At 39.5% G+C, this 16,401-nt stretch overlaps 1 protein-coding gene across 1 annotated transcript; it reads right to left on the minus strand.

Annotated features, from left to right (window-relative positions):
- Positions 1-366: 366 nt before the first annotated feature.
- LOC138438794 (EP300-interacting inhibitor of differentiation 1-like) lies at positions 367-1,643 on the minus strand. Its single transcript, XM_069586672.1, has one exon. It carries the CDS (start codon positions 1,573-1,575, stop codon positions 1,000-1,002), a length of 576 nt encoding a protein of 191 aa, XP_069442773.1. The 5' UTR covers positions 1,576-1,643; the 3' UTR covers positions 367-999.
- Between the last annotated feature and the right edge of the window lie 14,758 nt (positions 1,644-16,401).

The raw sequence follows: 16,401 nt of genomic DNA on the forward strand, positions 1-16,401 counted from the left end.
TAGAAAACCCTTTAAAACTTTCAAGGGTTGTTCATTGTGTCTTTTTTTAGATGTAGGGCTTTCCTTTTACTGGACAATGTTCATTTAACAGTTCTTACATTATTAAGTTCAACCAGAGTCTTTTGCCTGTAAAGTTAAATGAAAAAAAGAGAGCAAGTGAAACAGAAAATTCTCTAGTATATACAGATGTTTCAAGAGTTTGTGTTCTTTGTACCTTCATGTACATTTTACAGTCTAAATTTGAAACTTTATTAAGGACGTCTTAAGTTTTGACTTTAAAATATGTTCAAGGCAATGAATTTTCTTGAATTAAAGATTACAGTAGCTTTAAAAATGATCAAGATATATGTACAAACAAAATCTCAGTTGTTCTTGGAAACACATTTTAATAGCACACAAGACACATACTTCTTTTGGGTCTAGATTATCCTTTGAGATACTGAAGAATACTCGGTAGATTTATTTTACACTAAAAATTTAGCCTTAACCACAGCTCGGATAGATCACAAAATTGAATCTTTAAAGTTTTCTCAATATGCTTTCAGTCCAAATAACTCAAAGACATCTTATGTCCTAAAATGGATACATCAGTTACTTTTTCTCATATAATTATCATCAGTGGGCTCTGGTACTGGCAGTCTGTCTTGGTCATAATTTATTCTTGCAAAGCCATTCCTTACAGTGAAACATGAAAAGATTATCTTCCTCAATGCAAGGAAATTACTCTGAATAAACAACAAAGTCAAAGCCATAAGTGTCTCTGGACATTCTTGAAAACAGGTTTCAACAGTACTAAGATACTCTTCTTTAACAATTTTCTTTCTTTTTCATAACTGTGCAGTCACTACCTTATTCTACTCAGCAAAAAAAAAAAAATTTTTTTTGGGGGGGGGGAGATTAAGTTTTTCATTGGCACAGAACTATTTGGAATGAACCCAAAAGACAGTGGAATGTTGGGTCTCTCCTCAAGCAGCTTCCTCCTCTCTTAACAGCATTTAACTACTCTCTGTCAATGATCTCATCACAGCCGAGTTCTTCGGTCAGACGATTGACAACCATAAGTGAAAAAAGCTCTTCGATAAAAGCCAATTGATCAAACGGGGTCTTCTCATAATGCATCTGAAACCCGCCATCCAGAGCTGCTTCTCTGGCTCTGGAGGTTCTCAGAAACATCTTGTTGGCTTCTTCAAGGGCCGCTGAAACTCTGTAGCCCGCACCACTGAGCGGCTCCTCTTCAGGATAGTCATAGTCGTCCTCCCAGACATGGAATTCCTCGCCCTCGTCCTCGCTCTCGAAATCAGGGCCCGCGATCTGGCCTGGCTGCTCCCCAGGGCTGGGCCGGCTAGCGAGGCCTCGGGGCCCCTGTGGCTCCGCCATTGGCTGGGTCGCCTCCTCCTCCATTGGGCCTTCCTCCTCCAGTTGTGGCGGGGCCCCGGCGCGGGAGGGGTTCGGGGATAGCTCCCGGCTCCCGCCGCCTACCTCCATATGCGGAAGGTCACTCTCACCAGGAATCACATCCATCTGCAGATCGTTGCTCTCCTCATAGAGCTCGGACAGCTCGTTCATTTCAGACATAGTGCAAGCAGCGCAACCTCCCCACAATTCGTTCGTTTTCCACAAGCTCGGATATACGCGGGCGTGCGGTTGTCACTTCAGGTATCTTTTGAGTTCCTACTTTTTCATTCCAGTCCCCTATGATGAAAAGGACCTCTTTTTTTGTTGTTAGTTCCAGAAGGTCTTGTAGGTCTTCATAGAACCATTCATCTTCAGCTTCTTCAGCATTAGTGGTTGGGGCATAGACTTGGATTACTGTGATATTGAATGGTTTGCCTTGGAAATGAACAGAGATCGTTTTGTCATTTTTGAGATTGCACCTAGTACTATATTTCAGACTATTTTTTTGACTATGAGGGCTACTCCATTTCCTCTAAGGGATTCTTGCCCAGAGTAATAGATATAATGGTTATTTGAATTAAATTCACCCGTTCCAGTCCATTTTAGTTCACTGATTCCTAAAATGCTGATGTTCACTCTTGCTATCTCCTATTTGACCACTTCCAATTTACCTTGATCCATGGACCTAACATTCCAGGTTACTATGCAATATTGTTCTTTATAGCATAGGACTTTACTTCAATCATCCGTCACATCCACAACCGGACATTGTTTTTGCATTGTTCAGCCTCTTCATTTTTTCTGGAGCTATTTTCCACTCTTCTTCAGCAGCATATTGGGCATCTACTGACCTGGGAAATTCATCTTTTAGCATCCTTTTTGCCTTCTCATACTGTTCATGGGGTTCTCAAGGCAAGAATAATAAGTGGTTTTCCATTCCCTTCCCCAGTGGACCACGTTTTGTCAGAACTCTCCACCATGACTCATCTGTCTTGGGTGGCCCTACACGGCATGGCTCATAGTTTCATTGAGTTAGACAGGCTGTGGTCCATGTGATCAGTTTAGTTAGTTTTCTGATTTTAGGTAGACCTCTCAGATCTCAGGTAGACTGCTCAGATCTCAGGTAGATAAGTGAATAAAGCATCCTCTTCCTGGTGGCTCAGATGGTAAAGAATCTGCCTGTAGTTCAGGAGACCCAGATTCAATCCCTTGGTCAGGAAGATCCCCTGGAGAAGGGAATGGCAACCCACTCCAGTATTCTTGCCTGGAAAATCTCATGGACAGAAAAGCCTAGCAGGCTACAGTCCATGAGGATACAAAGAGTCACACATGACTGAACATCTAACACTTCCCTGAGGAGGAGAGATTATTATTCCCTCAATAATGCAGGAAATTCATCTCATCCAGACAGCCTGTGACCTCTTTCAAAGAACAAAGTAATTTCTAAGGGTGGTTTACTGTACCCAGGGCACCATGTGATTACTTGTCAAACTGTGTCCCCTGAAACTTTTTAAGGACCTACTTCTTTTGAAGTGAACATTTGAAGGTTTGGTGCCTCTTGGTTTCCAGAGACTAATGAACCATGACACACTAGAGACCAAAGGTGTGGAAAAGATGGGAGCAGAGCTGGTAGTGGTGCTGGGACCAGAGCAGATGTGGAGCCAGGAGTGAAGTCAACAGAACATAAATGGTGACGCAAGTGGCTCAGAGTATAATAGCAGTTCTTACTACTTCTTCCAGTAGAAGCTGGAGCTTATGTGGCATGGGTGGTAAACCACTTCTATGATCTGTCTTTACTAGGACAAAAGACTTTTTCCTTCACTTTTGTCTCATCATTTGTCCTAGTTCAGTTCTGAAATATACCAGGAAAACAATGAACTTAACTGAATCAATGAAGTAGTCAAAGAGTTTACTCTCCCAAGCACATTTGCATTTTATAGAGGATTCCTTTTTAAACATTTATTCAGATCTAGTTTCTCTGGACTCTAAAACAAATAAAAATGCAGACTTGAAGCAAAAGCAAATAAAAACTTTTAAATTTACTTTAAACATTAAAGAATTTAAAATTGTGGGGAGGACTTCCCTGGTGACTCAGTTGATAAAAATCTGCCTGCCAGTGCAGGGGACATGGGTCTGATCCCTGGTCCAGAAAAATTCCACATTCTGTAGAGCAGTTAAATATGTGAACCACAACTACTGAGCCTGAGCTCTAGAGCCCATATGCTGCAACTAGTGAGCCAGTGTGCTGGAACTGTTGAAGCTCATGTGTACCTAGAGCCTGTGCTCTGTGACAAGAGAAGCCACCACAGTGAGAAGCCTGTGCATCATAACTAGAGAGTAGCTTGTGCTCACTGCAACTAGAGAAAACTGTGCAAAGCAACAAAGATCCAGCACAGCCCAAAATAAATAAAAACCTAATTTAAAATAAATAAAATTGCGGGGAAATGTCAGACAAATTCTGAGAGATAACCTGATACCAAAGAGGTTAGTAAAGTCACTGAGCACCAATACCACTTAAGAGCATTTGCCAATGTTAAAAAACATTTATAGGAAACTTGAGCTTTGATTCAGCACCCTCAGGGGTAATGGGACAGAAATCAAGTTCTTCACCAGAAAATTCTACCAAATGTTCAATAATGAAATATGTCAATGATGAAATCAAACAGATACAAATTCTTCCAGAAAATAGAAAGGGAACATTTTCCAATTCCTGTTGTGAGGTTAGTATATCTTTGATTCCAAAACTCAGCAAGGGTTTTAAGCAAAAGGAAAAATAGAGGTTAATTTCAACATTAAGGCTTCCCAGGTGCCTGCCAGTGCAGGAGACACAAGAGATGAAGGATCGATCCTTGGGTTGGGAAGATCACCTGGAGTAAGAAATGGCAACCCACTCAAGTGTTCTTGCCTGAAAAATTCCATGGATAGGGGAGCCTGGCAGACTACAGTTCATGGGATTGCAAAGAGTCAGACATGGCTGAGCACAGTACAACCACAGTCTCAATACATGAGAATAGTTTCTCAGGAACTAAAACCCCAGGAGTGTGTGATTGGGTTAACATTAAATCAATCGACGTAATTCACCACAGTAAATGACTGAAGTAGAAAAATCATATGAACAACCCAAAAGATGAAGAAAATATAGCCCAAATGTCCATCAACAGTAGAGTACAATGGAATACTATACACTAATGGTAATGAGTTAACTGTAGCTAATTATCACAGCCTAAATGAATCTTACATATAGTGTTAGCAAGAGAAGGAAAACATTAAATACCTATAACATAATTCCATTTATGGAAAGTCTTTAAAAACAGAAAACATGTAATTATATTGTTTTGGAATGCATACCCAGCTGGTGAAACTATAAAGAAAAGAATTGTTACTGTAAATATAAAGAATGCTGTTATCTCTGGGAAAGAGAAAAGGAGCTGTTAATTGGATAAGATACATGGAGAATTTGGGGAGTGCTGTCAGTGTTTTATTTCTTGATTTCAGTGATGGTTTCTTAGGTGTTTACTTAGTAATTACTGTAGTTGTTAAATTGATTAATGGTTTATGCACTTCTAAACATGTATCTTTTATTTCACGCAAGATTTTTTTTTCTAAGAAAACTTTTGAAGACTCACAGAAATAAAGCTCTAATAGTGGCATTTCAGGCACCATGTCCGTTGAGTATCAGAAGATATATTTTGGGGTAAAGTAGCAAACTAATGGTCCCTTCAACCACATTAGATGCCCAATTTATCTATTCTGCTGCTCAGATAGACAGTCTTGTCCTCCACAATCTACCACACTAGCCTGGAAAGCATGGTCCATTGATTTTGCCATAATCTTTCAGCAACAGCCAAACCTGTTGTTTTATGATGTTATGTTTTGTGGTTAGCTCAACCATAATACATCATAAATTTAAATTGAAAGCACAGTAATTGGTTTCATGATTTAAAAAAAATTTTGAATTACACTGAACATGATCCCAAATCAACTAAGATGATTATTCATGCCTTGTAGTTTGTCTGGTCATGGGTCATAAGACATAAGAAGTAAAATACTTCAGAAAAAGTCAATGGTAGAAAATAAAAACACAAAACTTACTAATTTTTTTTTTGAGTGATAGCAACAACTCATCAGAGAAGAGCCTGGGAGTTGTCATGGCACCGGTAATACAGGAAAGTGAACCTCTAGTCCCCAAGTCTTCTTTTTCTTTTTCCTTGTACAGGCACAAAATAATAAAGAATGGTCCCGGATGATGCGTAAAACTCATAGTGTTTATAAATTAATCTCAGTTAACAGATCCAACAACCTTGAGTTTCTAAACAAATAACATGCTGATGAATGTTGAGCGAGTAAGAGACATCTTTGGTGAATACACAATGCATCCAGGTCCCATAAAATAAAATAATATGGCATATGGTTGGGTTTAACTGGTGGCCTGTCTATTCCGGGTGTGATTAGCATGACGTGTACTTTCAATTTGAATTTTGATCTATGTTTATGATACTTTACTGTAACATATGTCATTTCAGCTCTCCTATATAAACTTTCATCCCTGATCTCCATTCAGCATACACTATTGTACAATAAATAGTAGAGGATACTGGCTAAGATAGTGGAGTTTGGGACCAGATAGACCTAAGATCAAATTCCAACATTGCCACTCATTTACTGCACGGTCTGGGGTGAGTTACATATTTCTAAATTTCCAATTCCCCATCTGTAAAATGGAGATAACTATAATTATAATTATAATCCCTCTTATAGGTAGTTGTGAGACTTAACAGAGATAATATATGTAAAAACAGCACAAAATCTGACACACATTAAGCACTGTAAATACTAATTTTTTTATTATTATATATGAAATACTACTGTATGTGGCCTATAATCATGGATATTTCAAGAAGTTTTTGAAAGTCACAGAAAAAAATTTCAGCCACTTTCTTCTACTTCTGTTTCTTTTCCTGATTTAGTATGATTTATTTCTCGGTTACTATTTGGGCCAGCCAGCCTTTCCCTGTAGCTCTTACTGCTTTATGATGCTTCTGCTTGAGCCTGATTTCAATCACAATTAAGAGTGGCAAGTTCTGAGAGACAAGGTTTAGTTTAACTCCTGTTTTGGCTGTAGTTTTGCAAGTGAGGTAAACAGAGGGTATAGGCATGTCATGTATGAGTATTAAAAAGAACATGCAACAGCTGGCAAAAAAATCTCAAACAGCTGGCAAATAATATGTGATGATAATCCTGCAAAAACTAGTCAAAAATGTGCATAAAGGCTGGGTAAGGTCTAATGATTATGTCATTAGATGTCATTCTAGAAGGCCTAAGAAATGTCATAACCAGCCAACTAAGATCCTAGTCATTTGGTTCCAGAGATTTTGAAAGTAAAACAGGATTTGAAGAACAAACGGTGACTGTCTTGGCCCCAAAATAAAACCTTTAGCTAATAGCTATGAATTTGGAGTATAAACTTGAGCCAGGCGGCTTGCCTTAAAAAAAAAACTGAAGTATAATGTTCACACTTAAAAAAACTGAAGTATAATGTAATTTTCTTCAAGAAAATTAGAGATACCAAGGGAACATTTCATGCAAAGATGGGCTCAATAAAAAACAGAAATGGTATGGACCTGACAGAAGCAGAAGATATTAAGAAGAGGTGGGAAGAATACACAGAAGAACTGTACAAAAAAGATTTTCACAACCCAGTTAGTCATGATGGCGTGATCACTCACCTAGAGCCAGACATCCCAGAATGTCAAGTCAAGTGGGCCTTAGGAAGCATCAGTACGAACAAAGCTAGTGGAAGTGATGGAATCACTGTTGAGCTATTTTAAATCCTGAAGGATGATGCTGTGAAAGTGCTGCACTCAATATGCCAGCAAATTTGGAAAACTCAGCAGTGGCCACAAGACTGAAAAGTCAGTTTTCATTGCAATCCCAAAGAAAGGCAATGCCAAAGAATGCTCAAACTACCACACAATTGCAATCATCTTACACGCTAGTAAAGTAATGTTCAATATTCTCCAAGCCAGGCTTCAGCAATACGTGAACCGTGAACTTCCAGATGTTCAAGCTGGTTTTAGAAAAGGCAGGGGAACCAGAGATCAAATTGCCAACATCTGCTGGATCATGGAAAAAGCAAGAGAGTTCCAGAAAAACATCTATTTCTGCTTTATTGACTATGCCAAAGCCTTTGACTGTGTGGATCACAATAAACTGTGGAACATTCTGAAAGAGATGGGAATACCAGACCACCTGACCTGCCTCTTGAGAAATCTGTATGCAGGTCAGGAAGCAACAGTTAGAACTGGACATGGAACAGCAGATTGGATCCTAATAGGAAAAGCAGTACGTCAAGGCTGTATATTGTCACCCTGCTTATTTAACTTCTATGCAGAATACATCATGAGAAACGCTGGACTGGAATAAGCACAAGCTGGAATCAAGATTGCCGGGAGAAATATCAATAACCTCAGATATGCAGATGATACCAGCCTTATGGCAGAAGGTGAAGAGGAACTAAAAAGCCTCTCAGTGAAAGTGAAAGAGGACCAAAAAAAAAAAAAAAAGGAAAAAAAAAAGAAAGAAAGTGAAAGAGGAGAGTAAAAAAGTTGGCTTAAAGCTCAACATTCAGAAAACAAAGATCATGGCATCTGGTCCCATCACATCATGGCAAACAGATGGAGAAACAGTGGAAACAGTATTAGACTTTACTTTTTTGGGCTCCAAAATCACTGCAGATGGTGACTGCAGCCATGAAATTAAAAGACGCTTACTCCTTGGAAGGAAAGTTATGACCAACCCAGATAGCATATTCAAAAGCAGAGACATTACTTTGCCAACAAAGGTCTGTCTAGTCAAGGCTATGGTTTTTCCAGTGGTCATGTATGGATATGAGAGTTGGACTGTGAAGAAAGCTGAGCGCTGAAGAATTGATGCTTTTGAACTGTGATGTTGGAGAAGACTCTTGAGAGTCCTTTGGACTGCAAGAAGATCCAACTAGTCCATTCTAAAGGAAATCCGCCCTGAGTGTTGTTTGGAAGGACTGATGCTTAAACTGAAACTTAATACTTTGGACACCTCATGCAAAGAGCTGACTCATTGGGAAAGACTCTGATGCTGGGAGGGATTGGGGGCAGGAGGAGAAGGGGACAACAGAGGATGAGATGGCTGGATGGCATCAGCGACTCGATGGACGTCAGTTTGAGTGAACTCCAGGAGTTGGTGATGAACAGGGAGGCATGGTATGCTGGAGTTCATGGGGTCTCATAGAGTCAGACACGACTGAGCGACTGAATTGAACTAAATGTACACACCAAAGCATTTTTTGTACAACTTACTGAATTTTTGAGCGACTGAACTGAACTGAACTGAATGAATTTTCACAAAATGAACACACTCCTGTAATCAAAGGAAGAAATAAAACATTATCTATCTTAGGCCCTTCCTAGTCATTACTGCTTTCAATAGTAACCATTTTCTTATCTTTGTCAATTGGATCTGCCTATCTTTTAACTCTGTAGACAGAACCCGACAATATGTATTTTTGAGCTTGGTTTCTTTTCATCAACAATATTCTTATGAGACTGTGATATTGGGATTTACAATAAGAAATATATATATTTGGTTTTCAACCCATTCCTGGCACAGAGCTCTTAATATTCTTGGAATTGCCCCAAAGGTGTCTTTTGTTATGTTAATGAGGTGACTTTCAGAAAGCCCATAGGTAATCTAAAAATGGGAGCTGGTTGCCAGGGGAACCAACCACATGATTAAAGGGTTGGAACTTTCAGTCCCACACCCCTAATCTCAAGGGAGAAGAGAGGGGCTAGAGGTTGACTCAACTGCCAGTGGCCAATTATTTAATAAGTCAGGACTATGTCATGAAAATTCCATAAAACCCTCAAAAGACAGAGTTCATACAGTTTTTGGTTGGTAAACACACTGAGGTTCTGGGAGAGTAATGCCCCTGGAAAAGGCAGGGAAACTGCACTCTTTTCCTGTACCTTGCCCTGTGTACCTCTTCCATCTGGCTATTCCTGAGTTATAACCTTTTATAATAAACCCATGATCTTCTAAGTAAAATGTTTCTTTGAATTCTGTGAGCTACTTTAGCAAATCAAACCCGAAGAAGGATTCATTGGAACTTCCAATCTGTAGCAGGTAGATCAGAAGCACAGGTGACAATTTGGACTTGCAAATGGCATCTGAAGTTGGGGGAGGCAGTCTTGTAGGAGTGACCCCTTAACCTCTGGGTTCTGATGCTATTTCAGCATAGTGTCAGAATTGAGTTAAATTGTAGTTTCAGAGAGTTTCTTGTTGTGTGGAAATGCCCTTTTCACAACACACATTGGAATTGGTGACTAGAACCTTTAAAGATTCACACTTGTGTGCACTTGTGATTTGTTTATTCTCATTGCTATACAGTATTCCATTGTATTAGTACAAAATAAATTTTTAAAAATCTATTTACTTTTGGTGGGTGTTTGGGTTATTTCCACTTGGGGAGTTTTACGAAGCGTACGCTAAACATTCTTGTATATGTCTTTTGGTATACAAGAACTTACACAGAATCCCTTGCATTTTTGTTAGGGGACATAGCTAAGAGTGAAAATGCTGGATCACAAGAGTATGCAAGTGTTTAGGTTTAGCAGATACTGGCAAATCAATATCTTTACTTCAACAAAGTGGCTTTGCCAAATTACACTTTTGCCAGCATAACAGGAGATGTCCAGATGCTTTTCATCCTCACTAACACTTAGTGTGTCTGTCTTTTTAATTTTAGCTTTACTGGTAGATATGCAGTGGTATTTCAATGCAGTGGTATTTCACTATGGTTTTGACTTTCATTACCTTTTTCTAGCATTACCTTTTTCTAGCATTTATTTATTTTTATTGAAGTATCCTTGATTTACAATATTGTGTTAGTTTCAGCTGTACAGCAAAGTGATTCAGTTATATATATATTTTTTCAGATTCTTTTCCATTATAGGTTGGTTATTACAAGATATTGAATATGTTTCCTTGTGCTATATAGCATATTCTGTGGCTTATCTGTGTTACATGTAGTAGTTTGTATCTGTTGATCCCAAACTCCTAATTTATCCCTTTTCTCCTCCCTTTCCCTTTTGGTAACCATGGGTTTGTTTTCTATGTCTGTGAGTCTGTTTCCATTTTGTATATAGATTCATTAGCACACTAAGCAGGGTTATTCTTCACCGAATGAACTTGTAATAAAACTGCAATAAAAGGAAAACAACAGAAGAGGGAAGAGGAATTTTTTTTTCATCCTACCTGGTTACATGGAGATCTTTCTTGCAGCTTTGGTTGTGTAAGAGATCTTCCTCTAGTTTTCTGTCATTTTTTGGTGAAACTTGTCCCACAGGCATGTTTGTTGAGAAGGTGAGCTCTGTGTTCTTTTCCTTCACCATCTTGATCTCTGCCTCTGGTAGGGGAATGATTTGATATGATAAGTAATCTTAAAAATTATACACTGACTAATTTCTTTGAAGATTATTTCACACACACCATTTTTCTCTAAAGGTCATGCAAAAATTGGCCATGTAGAATAAAATCAGAAACAATCAGTCACGATGGAGACAATGCAAGAGTTGGATTTACTGAGCACTTTTTATGGCCAAGCACCTCTTTAATGCTTCAAGGATTATCTCTTTCAACCTTCCCAACAACCCTCCAGAATGGATACCAGTTTGTACCCATTGTTTAGCCAAAGAAAGTGAGCCTTGGAAAAAATAAGTGATTTGGCCACAGCTACATAATTAATAAATGATAAGCCAGGATTCAAACCCGGGTCGCCAGACTAAAGATCTAGTGCTCCTTATTCACCGTGTACTATGCTGTCTTTGCATCCTGTCAGTAGACATTTAACATTTGAGGGGATACTGGAGCAGGGTTTCTTAAGGTGCACTCCAGAGAGAAATTAGTTAAATGCCCCCTATCACAAGATAAACTTATCAGCTTAATCAGTAGCCATGCTATAGAGAATCCACAAAGTTCCTCAACTTTTGTTTATCCAGTAAGACAAATGCTACAAACATGCATAAGGAAAATCAAGAACCTAAATAATTTTAGACATTTTTATTCAGAACAAATGTCACTGCAAATTCCTTTGATCAGGTATTTCTGTTATCCTTGTCATACTCTTAAGTTTGTTCTCTACCAATCACAGAATTCTCGTTGGCTTAAACCCTGTATCACAAAGATTAGAACAAGGCAATTTAGTAGATTTAAATAGCATAAGAATGGAAAATGAAGACAGGAAAGACTAAAGAATGGGCAGAAATAAAGTATAGAGCTGGGGTCTAGAGTGGATGAAAGGGCACAAATCTTTTATATTACTATGATTAATTTGTAACTATTTTTTGTTGAAGTATAATTGAATTACAATGTTGTACTCTCAGAATCTTCTTTACAGTTTTATTTATTTTTGGCTTCCTCGCTACATGCAGGTTTTCTCTAGTTGCAGCCAGCAGGGGCTACTCTTTGTTGTGGTGTGTGGTCTTCTCATTGTGGTGGCTTCTCTTGTTGCAGAGCGTGGGCTGTAGGGTGCTCAGGCTTCAGTAGTTCTGGTGCCTGGGCTTAGTAGCTGCTACTCATGGGCTTAGTTACCCTGCAGCATGTAGAATATTTCTGGATCAGGGATTGAACCTGTGTGCCTTGCACTGGCAAGCAAATTTTAAGCACTGAATGACCAGGGAAGTCCTCTTTGAATCTTTGATGCACTATTTTGATGGTTGCTTTGCTCTGTTCCATTATTTAAATAGTTGACTGAAAAAAGCACTTTGTGAGTGACCAAAAATCAATCCAATTTACTGATCTTGACAACCTAATCTGGATATTTTGTCAGTTAAGTATGAATCTCTTTTACTATATATATTCCAGTTATCTCTTGCTATGTAACAAAGTACCCCAACATTTTCTGCCTTAAAACAGTGCAGGGCTTTGCAGACATGGCTCATCACTGCTGCACATAGTACTAGCTGGTGTGGCTCAACTGGATGTTGGGACCTGTTTTCAAGATAGCTCTCACATGTGATGTAAGATGGTGCTAGCTGGGCTCCCCTGGTGGTCCAGTGGCTGGGAGTCTGCCTGCCAATGTAGGGGCACAGGTTCAGTCCCCACCCCAGGAGGATTCCACATGAGAGGGAGCAGCTGAGCCCATGTGCTACAACAGCTAAAGACGAGAGCCCTAGAGCCTGTGCTCTGCAACAAGAGAAGCCTGAGCTCATTGCAACTAGAGAAAGCCCATATGCATTAATGAAGGCCCACCACAGCCAAAATAAATAAATTAATTAAATCTTAAAGAGAAAAAAATAGATGGTGCTGGATATCAGCTGGGAGTACAGACATGGCTGTGGAACAGAGGGAAAGGTCTCAGTTCTTCATCTCAGACTTCCCTGTGGCTGAGTTCCTAGTCTGAAAGTCTCTGAAGAAGCAGGCAGAAGCTGTTGCCTTTTATAGTCTAGCCTCAGAAGTCATATAGCATCACTTCTGTAATCACACACCTGCCTAGACTCAAGGGAAGAGAACACAGTTACCATCTCTCAGTAGGAGGTACATCAAAGCCACACATTAAGAAAAGCACGTGCAATGGGAGATGTTGTCGTGGCCAGTTTTGGAGAGTGTAACCTAGCATACTCTATGTGCATGCATGCATGCTAAATTGCTTCAGTAGTGTCTTGACTCTTTGCGACCCCATGGACTGTAGCCCACTAGGCTTCTCTGTCCTTTGGATTCTCCAGCCAAGAATACTGGAGTGGGTTGCCATTCCCTCCTCCAGGGATTCTTCCAGACCCAGGAATTGAACCTGCGTCTCCTACATCTCCTGCATTGGCAGGTGTGTTCTTTACCACTAACACCATCTGGGAATGACACACTATATATATTCATTCATTCAATCAATGAATATTTTATTGAGCACTGGATTAGGTGAGGAAAAGTATACATTTACTATTATATCTAATGAGAGAAATAGGCCTTATTTGAACATCACATAAAAAGATACAGGATTATAAGTGTGGTGAATAGTGCAAATGAGAGATCATAAGGGACTATCAGGAGGTCTAAAAGCTTGGTAAAGGCTTCTTTCCTGAAGAACAAATAAGAGTTAGGCTGAAGTCTTAAGGATGAGGAAGGATACATTTCTCCAAGAGTATTCCATACACACAGGACAGCATGAAGAAAGGTCCTGTCGCAGAGGGACAGGACCATGGTAAGAACAAAGACACAAAGGCCTGTATGGCTAGAGAAGAGAGTGAGAAGGACAAGATTGAGACTGGAGAGGTTGGTAGAAACATCCAGACAAGGCAGGAGCATGCTGAGACATTTTTCATTTCATCTCATAGCAGTGAGAATTCACTAAGTGTTTTAAACAGAGGCACTGGCCTAATCAAATTTGCATTTCAAAAAGTATGTTGTCTTCAGTGCGAAGGATAAATAAGAGTTGTTAGACAAAAAGCAAATTCCAGTGATTTTCTTATTCAAGTTCAAAATGGGTCATAAAGCAGTGGAGACAACTCACAATATCTACAATGCATTTGGCCCAAGAATTGCTAACGAACATACAGTGCTATGGTTTTTCAAGAAGTTATGCAAAGGAGACAAGAGCCTTGAAGATGAGGAGCCTAGTGGCCATCCATCGGAAGTCGACAGAGACCAACTGAGAGCAATCATTGAAGCTGATCCTCTTGCAACTACATGAGAAGTTGCCAAAGAACTCAACATCAATCATTTTACAGTCATTCTGCATCTGAAACGAATTGGACAGGTGAAAAAACTGGGTAAGTGGGTGCCTCACGAGCTGACCAAAAAAAAAAAAAATCGTTACTTTGCACGATTGTCTTCACTTATTCTACGCAACAACAATGAACCATTTCTCAATTGGGTTGTGATGTATGATGAAAAGTGGATCTTATATGACAGCCAGCTCAGTGGTTAGACCGAGAAGAAGCTCCAAAGCACTTCCCAAAGTCAATCTTGCACCAGAAGAAGGTCATGGTCACTGTTTGGTGGTCTCCTGTCCATCTGATCCACTACAGCTTTCCACATCCCAGCAAGACCATCATATCTGAGAAGTATGCTCAGCAAATGAATGAGATGCACCAAAAACTGCAACACCTGCAGCCCATATTGGTCAACAGAAAGGGCCCAATTCTTCTGCAGGACAACACCCGACTGTAGGTTGCACAACTAACGCTTCAAAAGTTGAACAAATTGGGCTATGAAAGTTTGTCTCATCCCCCATATTCACCTGACCTTTCGCCAACCAACTACCAGTTCTTCAAGCATCTTGACAACTTTTTTCAGGGGAAATGCTTCCACAACTAGCAAGAAGCAGAAAATCCTTTCCAAGAGTTTGTTGAATCCTGAAGTATGGATTTTCACATTATAGGAATAAACAAACTTACTTCTTGTTGGAAAAGAATGTGTTAATTGTAGTGGTTCCTATTTTGATTAATAAAATAATAAAACAAATTTATTAAAAAATAAATTAAAATGTGTTGAGACTAGTTATAAAGATTTAAATTCATAGTCCAAAACTGCAATTACAATTGCACCAACCTAATAGATTAGTTTGACAGTAAAGAAGGAGAGAACTGAACAGCTTCAAGAAATAGATTAGGAGATCCTGCAGTTATTTAGGTCTCCCCTGAACCATTCGACTCCAGTTCCTCTAGAGTAATGGGGGTCAAATCTTAATAATTTTTGATTTCATATCACTTAGCCCAGCATCTGGAATTTAAGAGATAATTTAACCTTGAGTATTTGTTGGTTGAATGGATGGTGGATGGATGGGTAGAGGGATGAATAAGAAAATGGACACATCTCTCTTCAGTTCCAAGTTCCTTTGTTCTTTCCTGCCTAAGTGCCTTTACTGCTTTTGCTACCTCTTTTTGTAACATCCTGCTGTTTGTTCTTACTTCTCTCTACCCCTTCATCAGGCCATTCCTCATCAAGGGAGCATTCTTGGATTTAAGGCTAATCAGCTGCTTTCCTTCTATGCCTTCAGAAGGCAGTTCTATTGATGCCAGAACTTTACACAATGCATTGTATGTAATACTCAGTTTGTCTTTCTTCTACCTGATAGCATGTGCCTTCTCAGGCAGGCACTGTGTCTCATTTACATCCATAACCCCAACAGTTAGCATATCATACAACCACAGTAGGCACTAATATTTGTTCATGTCAATGAAGAAAGGGAATTAATTTTCTGTGTATACGACCCCGAAATGCAAAGGTGTCTGAGCTGATATTCTGTGGGCGAATATTAGTAGTGAAACTAGTTTTCTTTCCCAAAGGATTGCCATTGCCTCTGCCAGGGAACGACTGGAAGGTTGCCAGTGAGTTATCTTTTGTCGTTGTTATGACCGCATTCTTTTTTGACTGGCTTGCTAAGGTCTTAGCTCCTTGACTAGGGACTGAACCTGTGCTCTTAGCAGTGAAGGCACGGAGTCACAACCATTGGACAACCAGGGAATTCCCCCGTAAACTGTCTTTGCTCTCCCTTCTCCCTCTCCAGTGTACAGCCACTCCTCTACCCTTGGCCAAGAACTGCTTCAGCTTTTAAAGAAATAGTTGAGATTTCAGAATTCTCCATAATAAAACACTGTAGGAATGAATTGAGCCTGAAAAATAGTTAAAAGCAGATGTTTTCAATTTAAAAAGGTGTTAAGTAGAATACACCCCACAACAGAATAAGTAGTTGGAGCATTTCATGCTTTTAGCGAGGACAGTAATGAAATATAAATGCTCATCAAATGAGAAACAACATCAGGTCAAACATGTAATAATTTAGGCCAGTGCTTCCTAAACTGAGAGCCACGCAACACATTCTTCAGCATTTATGAGTTTCTAGGAGAATTTTTCATTTTAGTTTTTAGTTAGATGCTATTTAAAAATTAATATAGTTCAGTTCAGTCGCTCAGTCGTGTCTGACTCTTTGCAACCCCATGAATTGCAGCACGCCAGGCCTCCCTGCCCATCACCAACTTC

The sequence above is a fragment of the Ovis canadensis genome, chromosome 4 (genome assembly GCF_042477335.2).
Source record: "Ovis canadensis isolate MfBH-ARS-UI-01 breed Bighorn chromosome 4, ARS-UI_OviCan_v2, whole genome shotgun sequence".
Lineage (NCBI taxonomy): Eukaryota > Metazoa > Chordata > Mammalia > Artiodactyla > Bovidae > Ovis > Ovis canadensis.

Excerpts from the sequence above, each read along its gene's own strand:
- LOC138438794 (XM_069586672.1), bottom strand. The coding sequence starts at position 1,575 with ATGTCTGAAATGAACGAGCTGTCCGAGCTCTATGAGGAGAGCAACGAT.